Raw genomic sequence first — 17,906 nt, 5'->3', positions numbered from 1 at the left:
GAATGAAGTTTACAAAGCAGAGCAGCTCTAATTTCAACCTGAAACACGCAAAGGAACTGGATTACAGTGGAGAAGTTATACTAATAGTAATCCAGCTGTCTCGACTAGATGAGAGATGGAAGTAAACAGCTAAAGTACCTGAACGGCTCCAACTTCTTTCCTGGAGACTGTTGGTCCCTTTCACGAACACATCTCAATCCAGCATTGGAATCGGAATCAGAATCAGAATCAGATTTACTGTCTCCGGCATATCTTCTGAAATTTGTTGAAGATGCAAAGCTACCAAATACAGGGGCAGAAGTTGGATTTAACTCCTGTTTGTTAACAGCAGCTTGAAGTGGTTCAAATGGAAATGGTCTGCAATGATATAAAAAAATACAAATTGTTATCTAGCAGTTAGTTCATAAATAAGAATCTGTAAAGTGTAATAATTGGAACAGAGATGAGGAGGAATTTCTTTAGCCAAAGGGTGTTGGATCTGGAATTGATGGCCACAGACGGCTGCGAAGGCCAAGTCATTGGGTATACATAATATGGAGGTTGACAGGTTCTTGATTAGTCAGGGTCTGAAAGGTTACGGGGAGAAGACAAAGAATGAGATTGGAGGGACAATAAATCAGCAATGACAGAATCATGGAGTAGAATCAATGAGCCAAATGCCTAATACTGCTCCTAAATCTTACTCACTTTTAAAAGGCATTAGGTTAATATTAATAGTTTAATGAAATGACAGGGAATCTCTTTGAAATGTGTTTAAATTTTTAGCAACTTGAAAGGGTAGCTGTGTGTGATATTGCAACAGTGTTTACCAGAGCTTCATTAGATTAGATTAGCTTCAACTTTATTGTCATTGTGCCGAGTACAGATGCAAAGCCAAATGAAATGCAGTTAGCATCTAACCAGAAGTGCAAAGGAATAGTGTTAATTACAAAATAACTGTGAATAAAAAGTAATTGCTACAGCACACAGATATAAAAGTACTGAGACAGTACAATATGGGTGCAATACTGCTTAGCGCTGTGATGTGAGGTTCAGCAGGGTCACAGCCTCAGGGAAGAAGCTCTTCCTGAGCCTGTTGGTGTGGGAGCGGAGGCTCCTTTAGCACCTACTGGATGGGAGGAGAGTAAAAAGTCCATGGTTAAGGTGAGATGCATCCTTGATAATGCTTTTTGCCCTGCCCAGGCAGCGTTTATGGAAGATGTTCTCAATGGTGGGCAATTGGGTGCCAATAACTCACCGGGCAGTTTTCACCACCCGCTGGAGTGCTTTGTGGTCCGATACGGGACAATTGCCATACCACACTGAGATGCAGTTGGTGAGTATGCTCTCAACGGTACAGCGGTAAAAGTCCATCAGTAGCCTGGGGCAGAATATCAGATAGTGCAGAACAGGCTCGTCCGGCCCAGTGAGCCACACCATCTGGCAACACACCTATTTAACCCGAGACTATCACAAGATGAGGGGATTTTATTTCTATTTTTTTATGTTCATACTCCTATCTGTTAAAAGCTAATGTAAATCATTGTAGTTTTTCCCAAAACTACAACACTTTATTCACAAAAAAACTACATCAAAATTCAAAAATCTAGTCTTTACAAGACAGAACAAATTCAAATTAAAATATGATGATTGTTGTCTATTGCCTGGGGCAGGAATGGGCCACCTTTCCAGGAAATCCCCCACTCTACCCATGCTCCCTCTCCCAAGGATGATGTACCCTCAGAAGAGGGGCAGGCAGTCGGCCCGAGTAGCACCCTCAACTGCCAAACAACAAAATTCTGGAGGAACACAGCAGGCCAAGCAGCCTCTATGGAAAAGATGTTTCGGGCCAAGATGTCCTGATGAAGTGTCTCAGCCTGAAGCATCGACTGTTTACTTTTTTCCACAGATGCTGCCTCCCTGCTGAGTTCCTCCAGCATTTTGAATGTGTCACTCACAAATTTCTACAGATACACCGTGAAGAGTATTCTAACTGTTTGCATCACCATCTGGTATGGGTGGTGGGGCACTGCACAAGATCAGAAAAAGCTGCAGGAAGTTGTGGACTCCACCAGCTCCATCATGGACACTAGCCTCCTCAACATCCAGGGCACCTTCAAAATTTGATGCTTCTGATCCTAATTCTAATTCCATCTGCCAATTTCTTGCCCATTCTCCTAATCTGTCCAAGTCTTGTGCAGACTCCCTGTTTCCTCAACACTGCTTGTCCCTCCACCTGTCTCTGTATCATCCGTAAAGTTGGCCACAAATCCATCAGCTAGCTGTATGGGAACAAACGCTATGTGTGCGGGAGCATCTCAGATACTCTGTGGCCACGCACTTGCACAGCGAAGAAGGAACAGTGATTGCAAAACCCCGTTGGGCATTGGTAATGTAGAATACTGCATGTTCATTCATTAGCATGACCAGTGGTAGGGGAGCTGTGTTCCCTTGGTTGTGGGGTGGACTAGGCCTCGAATGCACAGACAACTTGAATCCAGCCACCCGGGGGAGAGAGCAGAGGTTGTGCTGAGCAAGCTAGAATTGTGCTGGGTTGGAGACTGGCTCTTCGTATCAGTGCTGCCCTCTGGTGTTCACTTGATGCCGCTCTCCAGTGTTTGCTCAGTGCTGCCCTCCACTGTTCACTCAATGGAAGAACAAAGTGGACCAAGACAGACATGAGAAAATGTGCAGATGCTGGAAATCCAAGCAACACACACAAAATGCTGGAGGATTTCAAGCAGGCAAGACAGTATCTATGGAAAAGAGTACAGTCGACATTTCGGGCTGAGTCCCTTCGGCAGGACTGGAGAAAAGAAGCTGAGGAGTAGATTTAAAAGGTGGGGGGGGTGAGGGGAGAGAAACACAAGGTGATCGGTGAAATATGAAGGGGAAGGGATGAAGTAAATAGCTGGGAAGTTGACTGATGAAAAAGATAAAGGGCTGAAGATGGGGGAGTCTAATAGAAGAGGACGGAAGACCTTGGAAGAAAGAAAAATGGGGAAGAGCACCAGAGGGAGGCAGCGGGTGGGCAAGGAGATAGAGTGAGAGAGTATTGGCATTCATTTCTAGACGTATAGAATATAAGAGCAGGGATGTGATGTTGAGGCTCTGTAAGGCCACACTTGTGAGACCACACTTGGAGTATTGTGTGCAGTTTTGGGCTCCTTATTTTAGAAAGGATATGCTGACATTGGAGAGAGTTCAGAGAAGATTCACAAGAATGATTCCAGGAATGAAAGGGTTACTGTATGGGGAATGCCTGGCAACTCTTGGGCTGTATTCCCTGGAGTTCAGGAGAATGAGGGGGAATCTCATAGAAACATTCCAAATGTTGAAAGGCTTGAACAGATTAGATATGGCAAAGTTATTTCCCATGGTAGGAGAGTCTAGGACAAGAGGGCACAACTTCAGGATTGGAGAATGTCCACTTAGAACAGAGATGCGGAAAAATTACTTCAGTTAGAGGGTGGTAAATCTGTGGAATTTGTTGCCACGAGTGCCTGTGAAGGGCAAGTCATTCAGTACTTTTAAGCTAGAGATAGATAGGTTCTTGATTAGCCAGGGCATCAAAGGGTATGGGGAGAAGGCAGTGGAGTGGGGATGACTGGAAGAATTGCATCAGCCTATGATTGAATGGCAGAGCAGACTCAATAGGCCAAATGGCCTCCTTCTGCTTCCATACCTTATGGTCTAAAAAGGGGATGGAGAATGGTGAAAGTTTGGGGGGGCATTACCAGAACTTCGAGAGATCGATGTGCATGCCATCAGGTTGGTACCAAGACAGTTTACAGTTATTCCTCTCAAGGACTTGGGCTCTGTATTTATTTGTGACTGTATGTTTTTCTGAAATCATAACCATATGTGATATTTATGCTATGTGTTAGTGCAGTGTGGTGTATGCTGGTGGTAATGTGTTTTGCACTTTGGCCCCGGAGGAACACTGTTCCATTTGGTTATATTCATATACAGTTGAATGATAATTAAACTTGAACTTGATTCTTGAAAGGATAGTACTAATACCTCTACAGTCTCTTCGAGACAGGGTCATGGAACACCACAGTGCACAAACAAGCCCTTCAATCCATCTAACTCATGCCAGACTATTACTTTACCTAGTTCTATTAAACTACATCTAGAGCCTAGGCCTCTATACTGCTCCCAGCCAAGTACTTATCCAAACATCTCTCACATGTTGAAATCGAACCCACACCTACCACTTCCACTGTCAGTTCATTCTACACTTTCACCGTCCCCTGAGTGAAGAGGTTCCCCCACATGTTTAAGAGAACCTTTTACTCTTAACCCATCACCTCTAGTTCTAGTCTAACCCAACCCAGTTGGCATTTACCCTATCTATACCCTTCATAATTTTGTACACTGTACCTCTTTCAATTATCTCCTCATTTCCCTAGGCTCCAAAAAATAAAGTCCTAATCTGGTCAACCTTTCCCTACAAGACAGGTTTTCAAGTCCCGGTAACATATTTGTAAATTTTCTCTGGGTCCTTTCAATCTTATTGATATCTTTCCTGTATACAGTTGACCTGAATTGCACACAATACTCCAAATTAGGTGTCACCAACATCTTATACAAATACAACATAATATCCCAGCTCCTGCACACAGTACTTTAATTTATGAAGGTGTAGGAGCTACTTTTCTGTTCTCTATCTGCCTTGTATTCAGTGTTACATGTTTATTATGGCAACTCGTCACATAAGCAAAGCAGATTAAGTTATTCTTACTTATTTTGTTGCAGTTTGTAGCTTGGGACCAGCAGAGGTATCTTTTGCTGACTGCTGAGATAATGCTCAATAATTGCTTAATTGTATGTTTGCAAATTGTTAATAAAGGATTGAATAAAGGGTTCATCTTTTAGGGCAATCATTGGATCTGTGGGCACATCTCACAAGTACAACAGTCCATGCGGTTGCAGCCTAGCAGCAATTGTTTTTAGATTTTGTTTTGGTTTAGCATTGCTGCTACATTCTGTTTGCAAAGGTTTTTGATGGTTATACCAAACGAATATCAGCATTTGGATGTGTCCAAGAAATTAGAAGCAGCTTGTGGCAAGTAACAAACTTTTGTTGATTCAAGCTATGAGTTTGAGTCTGAAACACAGTTTTGAATGGTCATTGTTACCATGTCCAGCTATATAGTGGTATTTACCTGAAGTGTTTGAACCTTGGTTCTGCTGCAAAGCTGAAGAATTGAAATATTGCTTCCTTTGTTGGAAGCTGAAATGAAACTGCCATTGTTTTATCTGTTTTGTCCAATTGGAAGACAAAATGAGTCAGACTGTAAGTCGTGACGTTGAAGGCAGAACTAAGAGAGAAACTAAACTTTCCAGCAAAGCTTTGGCGAAGAGCATTGACAGCCTTTGAAAGGACTATAATAGATCTGTTGAGAGGATTAAAGATTTAATATTTGTCAATTAGAAATCTCTTAGAGGAAAAGCAAGAAGATATTTACGGAGTGCAGTCTCATTTGGATGATTTAAAGTCTCTTTGTGAAGATGTTGCCAGGTAACATAACTTGTTGTTTTCTTTAATGCCTATCTCTGATTGCGATAAACAGGTTGAAAACTTCATAAGCACTGAAACACTTATTAGCACCGTCACAGCAGAGGCTGAACAATGGTGGAAACAAAGATGCGATGTTGAAGCTCAGTTCCCTGGGGAAATGCACAGCAGAACAGGCTGTGATTACATATAAAGGTGATGAGTTACAGGAAACCGTACAGGCTGAGGACAGCACGTCTAATGGGCATGCAGCTCATTTTGCAGCCACTAGCAAAATGTCCCATGAGTCAGATACCATATCGTATCTGACTAGTATTAGAATGGAGGCTGATTTAGCTGACTTATACACAAGACAACAAATATTGAGGGATAAACACCACGCTGGAGGCCATTAAGACACAAAAGGAAATAACAAGCATAGTGCTGTCACAACAACACATCTCTGCCTAAAGAGAGATTAATATCTTCGATGGCGATCCATTGCAGTAACATTAAGTTATGAGGGCTTTGAAGAATAGCATTGTAGGTAAGACTGAAGATTTTGGTGACCATCTCTACGATCTGTTATTTTTACAGCTGTCGGCCGATACCAACCTGGCTTTCAATGAACAATGCAAACCATCAACACCCATGAAACCACCCATCCAGAGGCTGCTTCCATCATCACTGGAGACTTTAGCCAAGCATTGTTGACTAGAGTTTACCTGAATTTCTGCCAACACATCCAGGTGAGCAAACGGGGAGATAGCATACTCAACCACTGCTACTCTCCCTTCTGCAACGCCAACAAAGCACTTCTCTGCCCTCCGCTTGGAAAGTCTGGTCATTTCTCTGTTTTGTTTCTGCCTGACTACAGGCAACAACTGAAAAAGGAAACAGGCATAGTGAAAACCATCCACAGCTGGTCCGACCAACCAGACTCAGTTTTACTAGACTGTTTTGATGGCGTCACCTGGAGGTATCCAAACATACGGAGGTGGTCACAAGCTTCATTCAGAAGTGCATTGAAGACATTGTTCCCCAACAATCTGTCCAGATCTGCCCAAACCAGATGCCTTGGATAAATAGTTGAGAGCGTGTTGCTCTCAGTGCAAGGGATGAAGCCTTGAGGAGCTCAAGAGATGCCACTATGGTTTACGCAGAGTCACGAAGGTGGCAAAACGGCAAGACAGGGACAGAATCCAGTCACAACTCTGCGACAATGACACACGCAGCTTATGGCAAGGTCTGCACACCAGCGCAGACTTCAAGAGGAAACACAGCAGTACAGCCAGCATTGCCACCTCGCTCCCGGACAAGCTAAATGTTTTTTTACACTCAGTTCGAAGTTGATAAGAATGAATCCTCGAGGAGAGCCACCGATGAGACCTGCATCTTGGTCATCTCTGAGGCTGAGGTATGTAGAACATTCTGATGCATCAACAGCCACAAGGCAGTGGGGCTGGACGGGATCCCAGGGCGGGTCCTCAAAGTGTGTGCTGAACAGCTGTCTGGTGTGTTTATAGACATTTTTAATCTCTCCCTCTGCCTGCGTGTAGTGCCCTCCTGTTTTAAATTGTCTGTCATTGTCCCTGTACCTAAGAGAACTAAGGAAGCAGGCCTGAACAACTGGCGCCCTGTCGCACTCACAACAATTATAAGCAGATGCTTTGAGAGGCTGGTTAAAGACTACATCGCGGCATGCTGCCACCCACAATAGACCACTACAATTCACCTACCGATGCCACCATTGCCTCAGCACTGTACAGCATCCACACTCACCGGGAGAAGAGGGATGCATAACTAGTGGAAACAGAGAGCTAAAACAGTGAGGTAGTGTTCACAGGTTGATTTACTCTCCTTTCAGAAATGCTAATCCGCAAACGTTGAATGCGACTTTTCAGCCTCCTCTACTCCTCCCTGATGGTGCAAATGAGAAGAGGCCATTTTCTGAATGATAGTGGGGCAGGGCAGACGTTTATGATTGAGGCTGCCATTTTGACGTATCGCTTTTTGAAGATGTCCTCGATGCTGGGGAGGCTGGTTCCCATGATTGAGATGGCTGTGTTTTCAGACTCCTGCGGCTTTTTACCATCCTGTGTACTGGTTCCTCCATACCCGATAGTGATTTGATTTGTTACTCTACATCTTAGGACCCAAGCACAGGATCACAGAGACTCAAAAGGGTTAAACAAAACTAGGAATTTTATGAACAGAAGAAAAACAAAACAAAACAGTAACTCAGTCAGAATTTCACAAGGCAGGAATCAGCACTACCCCTTTATATGGTCCAGGGTACGAAAGAATCCATGCCCAGCTAATTAAAACAAGCTTACTAGTAAACGTTCTGATATGAGACAAAAGTCCAAGGATACTGAAAAGGACACCGGCAGTCTCAGGAAGGATTAATTGGAAGTATCCAAGGACAAGGGAACTGGAAAAGGCATGTAATAAGGGAAATAACACAATTGTAATGGAGGACTTCAATATGCAGTGGATTGGGAAAATCAGGTTGGTATCAAATCAAGATAGATGGAATGTATTGAATGCCTGTGTAATGGCTTCTCAGAGCAGCTGCTTGTGCTTGACTGCTCTTAGAGAAAGGCTATCTTAGATTGGGTTTTCTGTGATAACCCAGATCTTGTTAGGGAACTTAATGAAAAGGAACACTTAAGCGACAATGATCATAATATGATTGAATTCATACTGCAATTTGAGAGGGAGAAGCAAAGGTCACATGTCTCAATATCAAAATGGAATTACAAGAGAGGAGCATGCCCAGCTGGATTGGAGGAGGAGGATACTGGTAGGGATGAAGCAGAGCGGAGATGGCTGAAATTTCTGGAAATAGTTCACAAGGCAGAGGGTGGATATCTCCCTGAGGTAGAAGTTCTCAACTAACAGGGGTAGGCAACAGTGGATGACAAAGGAAGTTAAGGACTGCATAAAAGCCAATAAAAGGGCATATAAGTAGCAGAAGTGAATGGGAAGTTGGATGACTGGGAAGTTTTTAAAATCCAACGAAAGGCAATAAAAAGCTATAAGAAGGGAAAAGATAAAATATGAAGGCAGACTAGCCACTAATATAAAGCAGGATACCAAGAGTTTTTTCAGTTATATAAAGGGTAAAAGGGAGGTGTGAGCTGATATTGGACTATTGGAAAATAATGCTAGTAAGGTGGTAGTGGGAGACAAAGAAATGGCAGATGAACCTAATGGGTACTTTGAATCAGTCTTCACTGTGGAAAGCACTAGCAGTGTGCCAGAGGTCCATGAGTGTCAGGGAGCAGGAGTGAGTGCCATTGCTAGTACAAAGGGAAAAGTGCTAGGCAAACTCAGAGGCCTTAAGGTGGATAAGTCACCTGGGCCAGATGGACTACATCCCGGAGTCCTGAGAGAGGTTGCTGAAGAGATAATGGATGCATTGGTTATGATCTCTCAATAATCACTTGATTATGGTCCCAGAGGACTGGAAGATTGTAAATGTCACTCCACTCTTTAAGAAGGAAGGAAGACAAAGGAAAGCAAATTATAGGCCAGTTAGCCTAACCTCAGTGGTTGGGAAAGTGTTGGAGTCTATTACTAAGAATGAGGTCTCAAGGTACTTGGAGACTAATGGTAAAATAAGTCAAAAGTCAACATGGTTCCTATAAAGGAAGTAACAAGCAGGGTGGACAAGGGAGAGGCAGTGGATGTTATTTAATTGGATTTTCAGGAGGCATTTGATAAGGTGCCATACATGAGGCTGCTTTACAAAATAAAATCCTATAGCGTTACAGGAAAGATACTGGCATGGATAACAAAATGGCTGACAGGCAGGAGGCAGTGAGTAGGAATAAAGGGGCCTTTTCTCATTGGCTGCCAGTGACTAGTGCTGTTCCCCAGGGGTCAGTATTGGGACAAATAATCTTCACATTGTTTGTTAATGATTTGGATAAGGGAATTGATGGCTTTTGCCGAAGTTTGTGGATGATACAAAGATAGGTGGAGGGGTAGGTAGTGCTGAAGAAGCAATGCGATTGCAGCAGGACTTAGACAGATTAGAACAATGGGCAAAAAGTGGCAGATGGAATACAGTGTTGGGAAATGTTTGATAATGCATTTGGTAAAAGGAACAATAGTGTGGACTATTAACTAAATGGAGAGAAGGTTCAGGGGTGCAGAGGGACTTACTTGTGTAAGACTCCCAGAAAGGTTAATTTAGAGGTTGAGTCTGTGGTAAAGAAGGCAAATGCAGCCTAAATTAAGGGGCATAGAATATAAAAGCAAGGAGGGAATGCTGAGCCTTTATAAGACACTGGTCAGGCCGCACTTGGAGTATTGGCAACAGTTTTGGGTCCCATATCTCAGAAAGGATGTGTAGTCATTGGAGGGAATGCAGAAGACATTCATGAGGATGATTCCAGGAATGAACGGGTTAACATATGTGAAGCGTTTGGCAGCTTTAGGCCTGTACTCACTGGAATTTAGAAGATTGTGGGGCTATTTCATTGAAACCTACCGAATGTTGAAAGGTAAATGTAGAGAGGATGTTTTCTATGGTGGTGGCATGCAGGACTGCAGGGAACAGCTTCAAAATTAAGGAGTGATCTTTTAGAACAGAGGTAAGGAGGAATTTTTTTAGCCAGAGAGTAGTGAAGCTGTGAGATGCTCTTCCACAGACTGCAGTCCGTGGGCGTGTTTACGGCGGAAGTTGAGCATTTTCTGATCAGTCAGGGCATCGAAGGATACGGCGAGAAGGCAGGTGTATGGGGTTGAGTGGGATCCGAGATCAAACCTGATGGATTGGTGGAGCAGACTCGATGGCCTTTTTCTGCTCCTATGTCATATGGCCTTATGGTTCTAAGACCATAGACCACTACAACACAGTACAGGCCCTTCAGCCCGCCATGTTGTGCCGACCCATATAATCCTTAAAAAAAAAAGTACTAAACCCACACTACCCCATAACCCTCTATTTTTCTTTCATCCATGTGCCTGTCCAAGAGGCTCTTAAATACCCTTAGTGTCTTAGCCTCCACCACCATCCCTGGCAAGTCATTCCAGGCACTCACCTCACAACCCTCTGTGTGAAAAAACTTACCCCTGATGTCTCCCCTAAACTTCCCTCCCTTAATTTTGTACATATGCCCTCTGGTGTTTGCTATTGGTGCCCTGGGAAACAGGTACTGACTATCCACCCTATCTATGCCTCTCATAATCTTGTAGACCTCTATCAAGTCCCCTCTCATTCTTCTACGCTCCAAAGAGAAAAGTTCCAGCTCTGCTAACCTTGTTTCCTATGACTTGTTCTCCAAACCAGACAACATCCTGGTAAATCTCCTCTGCATCCTCTCCATAGCTTCCACATCCTTCCTATAATGAGGTGACTAGGATTGAACACAATAATCTAAGTGCAGTCTCACCAGAGATTTGTAGAGTTGCAACATGACCTCTCCACTCTTGAACTCAATCCCCCTGTTAATGAAGCCTAGCATCCCATAGGCCTTCTTAACTACCCTATCAACCTGTGCAGCGACCTTGAGGGATGTATAGATTTGAACCCCAAGGTTCCTTTGTTCATCTACACTCTTAAGTAACTAACCATTAATCCTTTACTCAGTCTTCTTCTGGTTTGCCCTTCCAAAATGCTTCACCTCACACATCCAGATTGAACTCCATCTACCAATTTTCTGCCCAACTCTGCAGCCTGTCTATATCCTCTTGTAACCTTCAACAACCTGCAGTTCCATCCTCAACTCCTCCAATCTTCGTGTCATCCACAAACTTACTCACCCATCCTTCCGCCTCTACATCCAGGTAATTTATAAAAATCACAAATAGCGGGGGTCCCAGGACAGATCCCTGCGGCACTCCACTAGTCACCAACCTCCAGGCAGAATACTTTCCTTCCACAACTACCCTCTGCTTTCTTCCTGTAAACCAATTTTTTATCCAAACAGCCAAGGTTCCACTTATCCCATGCCTCATGACTTTCTGGATGAGTCTCTCATGAGGCACCTTGTCAAATGCTTTGCTAAAGTCCATGTAGACCACATCCACTGCCCTACCCTCATCAATTTCTTTTGTTACTTCTTCAAAAAAACTCAATCAGGCTCATGAGGCACAATCTTCCCTTCACAAAGCCAAGTTGACTATCCATGAGTAGACTGTACTTCTCCAAATGCTCGTAGATCCTATCCTTAAGAATCCTTTCCAGTAGTTTTCATACCACCGACACAAGACTCTCTGGTCTATAGTTCCCAGGTTTCTCCCTATTACCTTTTTTAAACATGGGAACTACATTTGCCATTCTCAACTTTTTGTTCTGTCCATAAATAGCATGAAACTGCAGGGTACAGTTTCAATCATTTGTGAGGCCACCTGGTGAATGAAAGACTATCCCTGAGTAGACTGTACTTCTCCAAATGTAAACTAATGAAGACCTAACTACAACACATAAAAAATCCGAAGCACAACAGTACATTCTAATTATAATTAATAAAACTGAGAAAATACAAAAAAAGTCACAGCAAAAAATTCAGAGCCCTCAGAATATTCTACCAATGACCCAATGTTGTGACACAGTTAGAATGCTTTCCAAGGTATATCTGTAGAAATTTGCAAGAGTCTTTGGTGATCTACTTTCTAACTGTGTACTTTCTAACTTTGGTAGCCTTCTTTGTAATTGGGTTAATATGTTAGGCAGAGGATAGATTTTCAAAGGTGCTGGCAATCTGGAACTTTCCATTGCACTCTTGATTGCTCGATGAGAACTGGTGTGTGTGCCCTCAACTTTCTCTTCTGAAGTTCCACAATCAATTTCTTGGACTTATATTGAGTGCAAAGTTGTTAACATTCAATGTTTCAGGAACGTCTTCATCTCCTCTACCAGCAGATTATTGAATTGACAATTAACTCCTCTACACTACTTCACCATATTTTTGCTGTTTTTGCACTACTTATTTAATTTAATCTTTTAAATTTAATTCATTCATTATGTACCATGTTGTACAACCATCTGCAACCTGCTCCCATGGTGTCACATGACCTTGAATCAGGTGGGGAGCCTAAGCAGCTGCTACACATTGCCCAAGGAGGACCTGCAAGAAACCCTCCGAGGAAACAAATATTCACGCAACATCCAAGGAAAAAGATGTCGAGCTTTCATGTTAGTCATGTACTAACTAATTAACTGGAAAGATTCAGAGAGCTAGGTAATGATAGAGATCTAGTAGATTATAAGGCCAGCAGGAAGGAGCTTAAGAAAGAAATTAGGAGAGCAGAAGGAGCCATGAGAAGGCCTTGGTGGACAGGATTAAGGAAAACCCCAAGGCATTCTACGAGAATGTGAAGAGCAAGAAGATAAGACGTGAGAGAATAGGACCAATCAAGTGTGACAGTGGAAAAGAGTGTATGGAACTGGAAGAGATAACAGAGGTACTTAATGAGTACTTTGCTTTAGTATTCCCTACAGAAAAGAATCTTGGTGATTGTAGTGATGACTTACAGTGGACTGAAAAGCCTGAGCATGTAGATATTAAGAAAGAGGATGTGCTGGAGCTTTAGGAAAGCATCAAATTGGATACGTTTCCAAGACCGGATGAGATGTACCCCAGGCTACTGTGGGAGACGAGGAAGGAGATTGCTGAGCCTCTGGCGATGATCTTTGCAGCAGCAATGGGGACAGGAGAAGTTCCGGAGGATTGGAGGGTTGCGGATGTTGTTTGTTTATTCAAGAAAGGGAGTAGAGATAGCCCAGTAAATTATAGACCATTGAGAGTGTTGTGTCGCGTCCTTTTCAGGTGGTTTGTCCACCTTTGGTCCCCACCTGGTACTCAGCTCTCACCTATGGCTCCCTGTAGCTGTTTGCATGTGACAGCAGCCACATCCCGGGCAGTGGCCTCGACAAGCCGGCTAAACCAGGTGAGGATAGCTGACAGGTCTCAAACCCTCGACCTAGACCTCTACTCTTTCTTTTTGAACATACACCGGGACATCAAAATATGTAGACCATTCAAGGACATGTTATGTCCTGGTTTATGACCATGCTAATTTTATATGGTTATGCCATTTAGTGTAATGTATAGATCTGTTTACTTTAGAGCAATGATTCCACTTAGCACATGTATGATATGTGGTCTATGGTCTATGCATGCATATTGATCACTCTCTCTCTCTTTCTCTTTCTCTCACTGTTAAAGGCATCTTCCACATGTGTGCTTTTATTTACTTTATATGTAGTTGCACAGACACTGCAAACTGGTGACAAGTTCAATGTCATGAGAACATGCCTATTTTGGTGGGGGGGGGGAAATGTAATACAATGCTTTATGACCATGTTTTATTTTACTAATACAGTTATGCTGTTGGGTATTTTATTATCTGCAGACTTTCTCAAAATGCAATGTGTTCCTTTAATTACATTATACAACTGAGTATTTCATTTTGCTGTTTACAATAAAAATTCAGTTGTTTGATAAGTTAAACTTGTTGAATTAGTCAATAGGATTTGTCTTGGGGACGGTCAGAGAGAGTGGGGCAAGCCATTTTTCAAGAGAGCACAGGATCTAAAAAGGAGAAAGAAGTAGAATGGAAATGGACAAAGAACACCGCTGAAGAGCAGGGTGAAACGCATAGAGAACTCAATAGGAAGGATAGATACCACTGCCTGAAAATCCTCATGCAGACAATAGTCTTAGAGAGAATGTGCAGAAAACTGTTAGAAACTTAGAAACATAAAAAACCTATAGTGCAATACAGGCCCTTCAACCCACAAAGTTGTGCCAAACATGTCTGTACCTTAGAAATTACCTAGGCTTACCCATTGCCCTCTATTTTTCTGAGCTCCATATACCTGTCCAGTAGTTTCTTAAAAGACCCTATCGTATCCGCCTCCACCACTGTCACCAGCAGCCCATTCCACACACACACCACTCTGCATAAAAATCTTACCCCTGACGTCTCCTCTGTTCCTGCTTTCAAGCACCTTAAAACTGTGCCCTCTTGTGTTAGCAGTTTCAGCCCTGGGAAAAAACTTCTGACTATCCACACTATCACCTCTCATCCTCCTTCACTCCAAGGAGAAAAGGCCGAATTCACTCAACTTATTCTCGTAATGCATGCTCCCCAATCCAGGCAACATCCCTGTAAATCTCCTCTGCATCCTTTCTATAGTTTCCACATCCTTCCTGTAGTGAGATGACCAGAACTGAGCACAGTACTCCAAGTGGGGTCTGACCAGGATGCTAGATAGCAGCAACATTACCTGTCGGCTCCTAAGCTCATTCCCATGATTGATGAAGGCCAATGCACCACATCCTATGGATTTAGACCCCAAGATCCCTCTGATCCTCCACACTGACAAGAGTCTTGCCGTTAATGCTATATTCTGCCATCATATTTGACCTACCAAGATGAACCACCTCACACTTATCTGGGTTGAACTCCATCTGCCATTTCTCAGCCCAGTTTTGCATCCTATCAATGTCCCACTGTAACCTCTGACAGCCCTTCACACTATCCACAACACCCCCAACCTTTGTGTCATCAGCAAATGTACTAACCCACCCTTCCACTTCCTCATCCAGGTCATTTATAAAAATCATGAAGGGAAAGGGTCCCAGAACAGATCCCTGAGGCACACCACTGGTTACCGACTTCCATGCAGAATATGACCCGACTACAACCACTCTCTGCCTTCTGTGGACAAGCCAGTTCTGGATCCACAAAGCAATGTCCCCTTGGATCCCATACCTCCTTACTTTCTCAATAAGCCTTGCATGTGTTACCTTTTCAAATGCCTTGCTGAAATCCCTATGCACTACATCTGCTGCTCCACTTTCATCAATGTGTTTAGTCACATCCTCAAAAAATTCAGTCAGGCTTGTAAGGAATGCCCTCCCTTTCACAAAGCCATGCTAACTATTCCTAATCATATTATGCCTCTTCAAATATTCACCACCCTTTGGTTAAAGAAATTTCGCCACATCTCTGTTTTGAAAGGGCGCCCCTCTACTCTGAGGTTGTGCCCTCTTGTCCTAGACTCTCCCACCATGGGAAACATCCTTTCCATATCTATTGTGTCTAGGCCTTTCAGCATTCAAAGATTTCATTGAGATCCCCCCTCATCCTTCTGAATTCCAGTGAGTACAAACCCAGAGTCATCAAACATTCCTCGTATGATAACCTTTTCATTCCTGGAATCATCCTTGTGAACTTCCCCTGGACCCTCTCCAATGCCAGCACATCTTTTCTAAGATGAGGGACCCAAAACTGTTCACAATATTCAAGGTGAGGCCTCACCAGTGCCTTATAAGCCTCAGCATCACATCCTTGCTCTTGTATTCTCGCCCTCTTGAAATTGATGCTAAAATGGCATTTGCCTTCCTCACCACTGACACAACCTGCAAGTTAACCTTCAGCATATTCTGCACAAGGACTCCCAAGTCCCTCTGCATCTAAGATTTCTGGATTTTCCCCCCATTTAGAAAATAGTCCGCACATTTATTTCTACTACCGAAGTGCATGACCATGCATTTTCCAACACTGCATTTCATTTGCTACTTTCTTGCCCATTCTCCTAATCTGTCTGTCTTTCTGCATCCTACCTGTTTCCTCAACACTACCTGCCTGTCCACCAATCTTCATATCATCTGCAAACTTGCCATCTGTTCCATCTTTTTATGCTGTAAAAAGAAGTGGTCCCAACACCGACCCTTGTGGAACACCACTAGTCACTGGCAGCCAACTAGAAAAGGATCTTTTTATTCCCACTCACTGCCTCCTACCAATCAGCCAGTGCTCTAACCATATCGGTAACTTTCCTGTAATACCATGGGCTCTTAATTTACCTCATGTATGGCACCTTGTCAAAGGCCTTCTGAAACTCCAAATATACAACATCCACAGCATCCCCTTTTTATCTATCCTACTTGTAATCTCCTCAAAGAATTCCAACAGGTTCATCAGGTAGGATTTTCCCCGAAGGAAATCATGCTCTCCTTGTCCTATCTTGTCCGGTGTCACCAAATAATGCATCACCTTATTCTTAACAATTGACTCTAACAACTTCCCAACCACTGATGTCAGGCTAACTGGTCTATAATTTCCTTTCTGCTGCCTCCCTCCCTTCTTAAATAGTGGAGTGACATTTGCAATTTTCCAGTCCTCTGCACCATGCCAGAGTCCAATGATTTTTGAAAGATCATTTCTAATGAATGCTACCTCTTTCAGAACCCTAGGGTGCAGTTCCTCTGGTCCGGGTCACTTATGCACCTTTAGGTCTTACTACTTTTTGAACATCTCTTTTGTAACAGTAACTGCATCTACTTCTCTTTCTTCACACACTATAACATCAGGCACACTGCTAGTGTCTTCTACGTGAAGACTGATTAAAAAAAATACTTCTTGTCTTATTGGGAAAGAATGGCATCAAATCAGTAGGAAGATGTGACATAGGATCAGAAGACATATTAATCCTTGTGGGTTGAGTTGAGAAACTGCAAGGGTAAAAGGACGTTGATGGCAGTCACAACAGTGGCTGGGAGGTGGACCACAAGTTACAACAGGAAATAGAAAAGGCGAGACAAAAGGACAATGTTATGGTAGTCATGGGAGATTTTAACATACAAGTCAATTGGGAAAATCAGGTTGGTAATGGATCTCAAGAGAGTGAGTTTGTTGAATGCCTAAGTGATAGCTTTTTAGAGCAGCTTTTTGCTGAGTCTACTGGGGGATCAGCTATATTGGATTGGGTGTTACGTAATGAACCAGAGGCGATTAGGGAGCTTAAGGTAAAAGAGCCCTTAGGAGCCAGTGATCACAATATGATTGCGTTCAACTTGAAATTTGATAGGGAGAAAGTAAAGTCTGATGTAGCAGCATTTCAGTGGAGTAAGGGAAATTACAGTGGTATGAGAGAGGAGTTGGCCAAAGTAAATTGGAAGGAGCTGCTGGCAGGGATGTCAGCAGAGCAGCAATGGCGTGCATTTCTGGGGAAAATTAGGAAAGTGCAGGACATGTGTATTCCAAAAATGAAGAAATACTCAAATAGTAGAATTTGAGTTATTGAAAAGAAATCAAAGAAATTACAAGAGATTTTAAAAAACCATTATAACGGGATGTATGTGGGAAGATCTAATTGAAGTGAAGGGAGCAAAACAGAAACTGGCAGAGGAATTGTGTCAGTATAGAAAAGAGCTGGAGAGAGAGGAAGGAAAATTAAATCCAGAGGGAGCAGGGTCAGGTGCATTTGATGCTTGAGTCAGATTCAGACTCAGTGTGAACATGTAACAAGAGAAAAGGAGGAAAGTGAAGAGAATGTAAAATAGTGAGAACAGAAGCAGAGAAATGGAAAAGTCAGGTCAGGATTTACAAACTGCTATGAATGTTCTGCAGAAGTCAGCACGTGAGAAGAATGGCAGCAGATCACTCCAAGTGTTTA

General features: G+C 43.0%; 1 protein-coding gene across 1 annotated transcript in view; it reads right to left on the bottom strand.

Moving 5' to 3' along the window:
• Positions 1–17,906, bottom strand: part of LOC132393568 (E3 ubiquitin/ISG15 ligase TRIM25-like) — a 66,332-nt gene that overhangs the window by 27,825 nt on the left and 20,601 nt on the right. The window contains exon 5 of the mRNA XM_059968995.1: positions 139–357. Coding sequence (XP_059824978.1) covers positions 139–357 — 219 coding nt within the window. The remainder of the gene's footprint in view (positions 1–138; positions 358–17,906) is intronic.

This window comes from Hypanus sabinus, chromosome 4, assembly GCF_030144855.1.
Source record: "Hypanus sabinus isolate sHypSab1 chromosome 4, sHypSab1.hap1, whole genome shotgun sequence".
Taxonomy (NCBI): Eukaryota; Metazoa; Chordata; class Chondrichthyes; order Myliobatiformes; family Dasyatidae; genus Hypanus; species Hypanus sabinus.
Note: the sequence above shows the minus strand (reverse complement) of the source record. Positions and strands in the feature narration are given on the sequence as shown.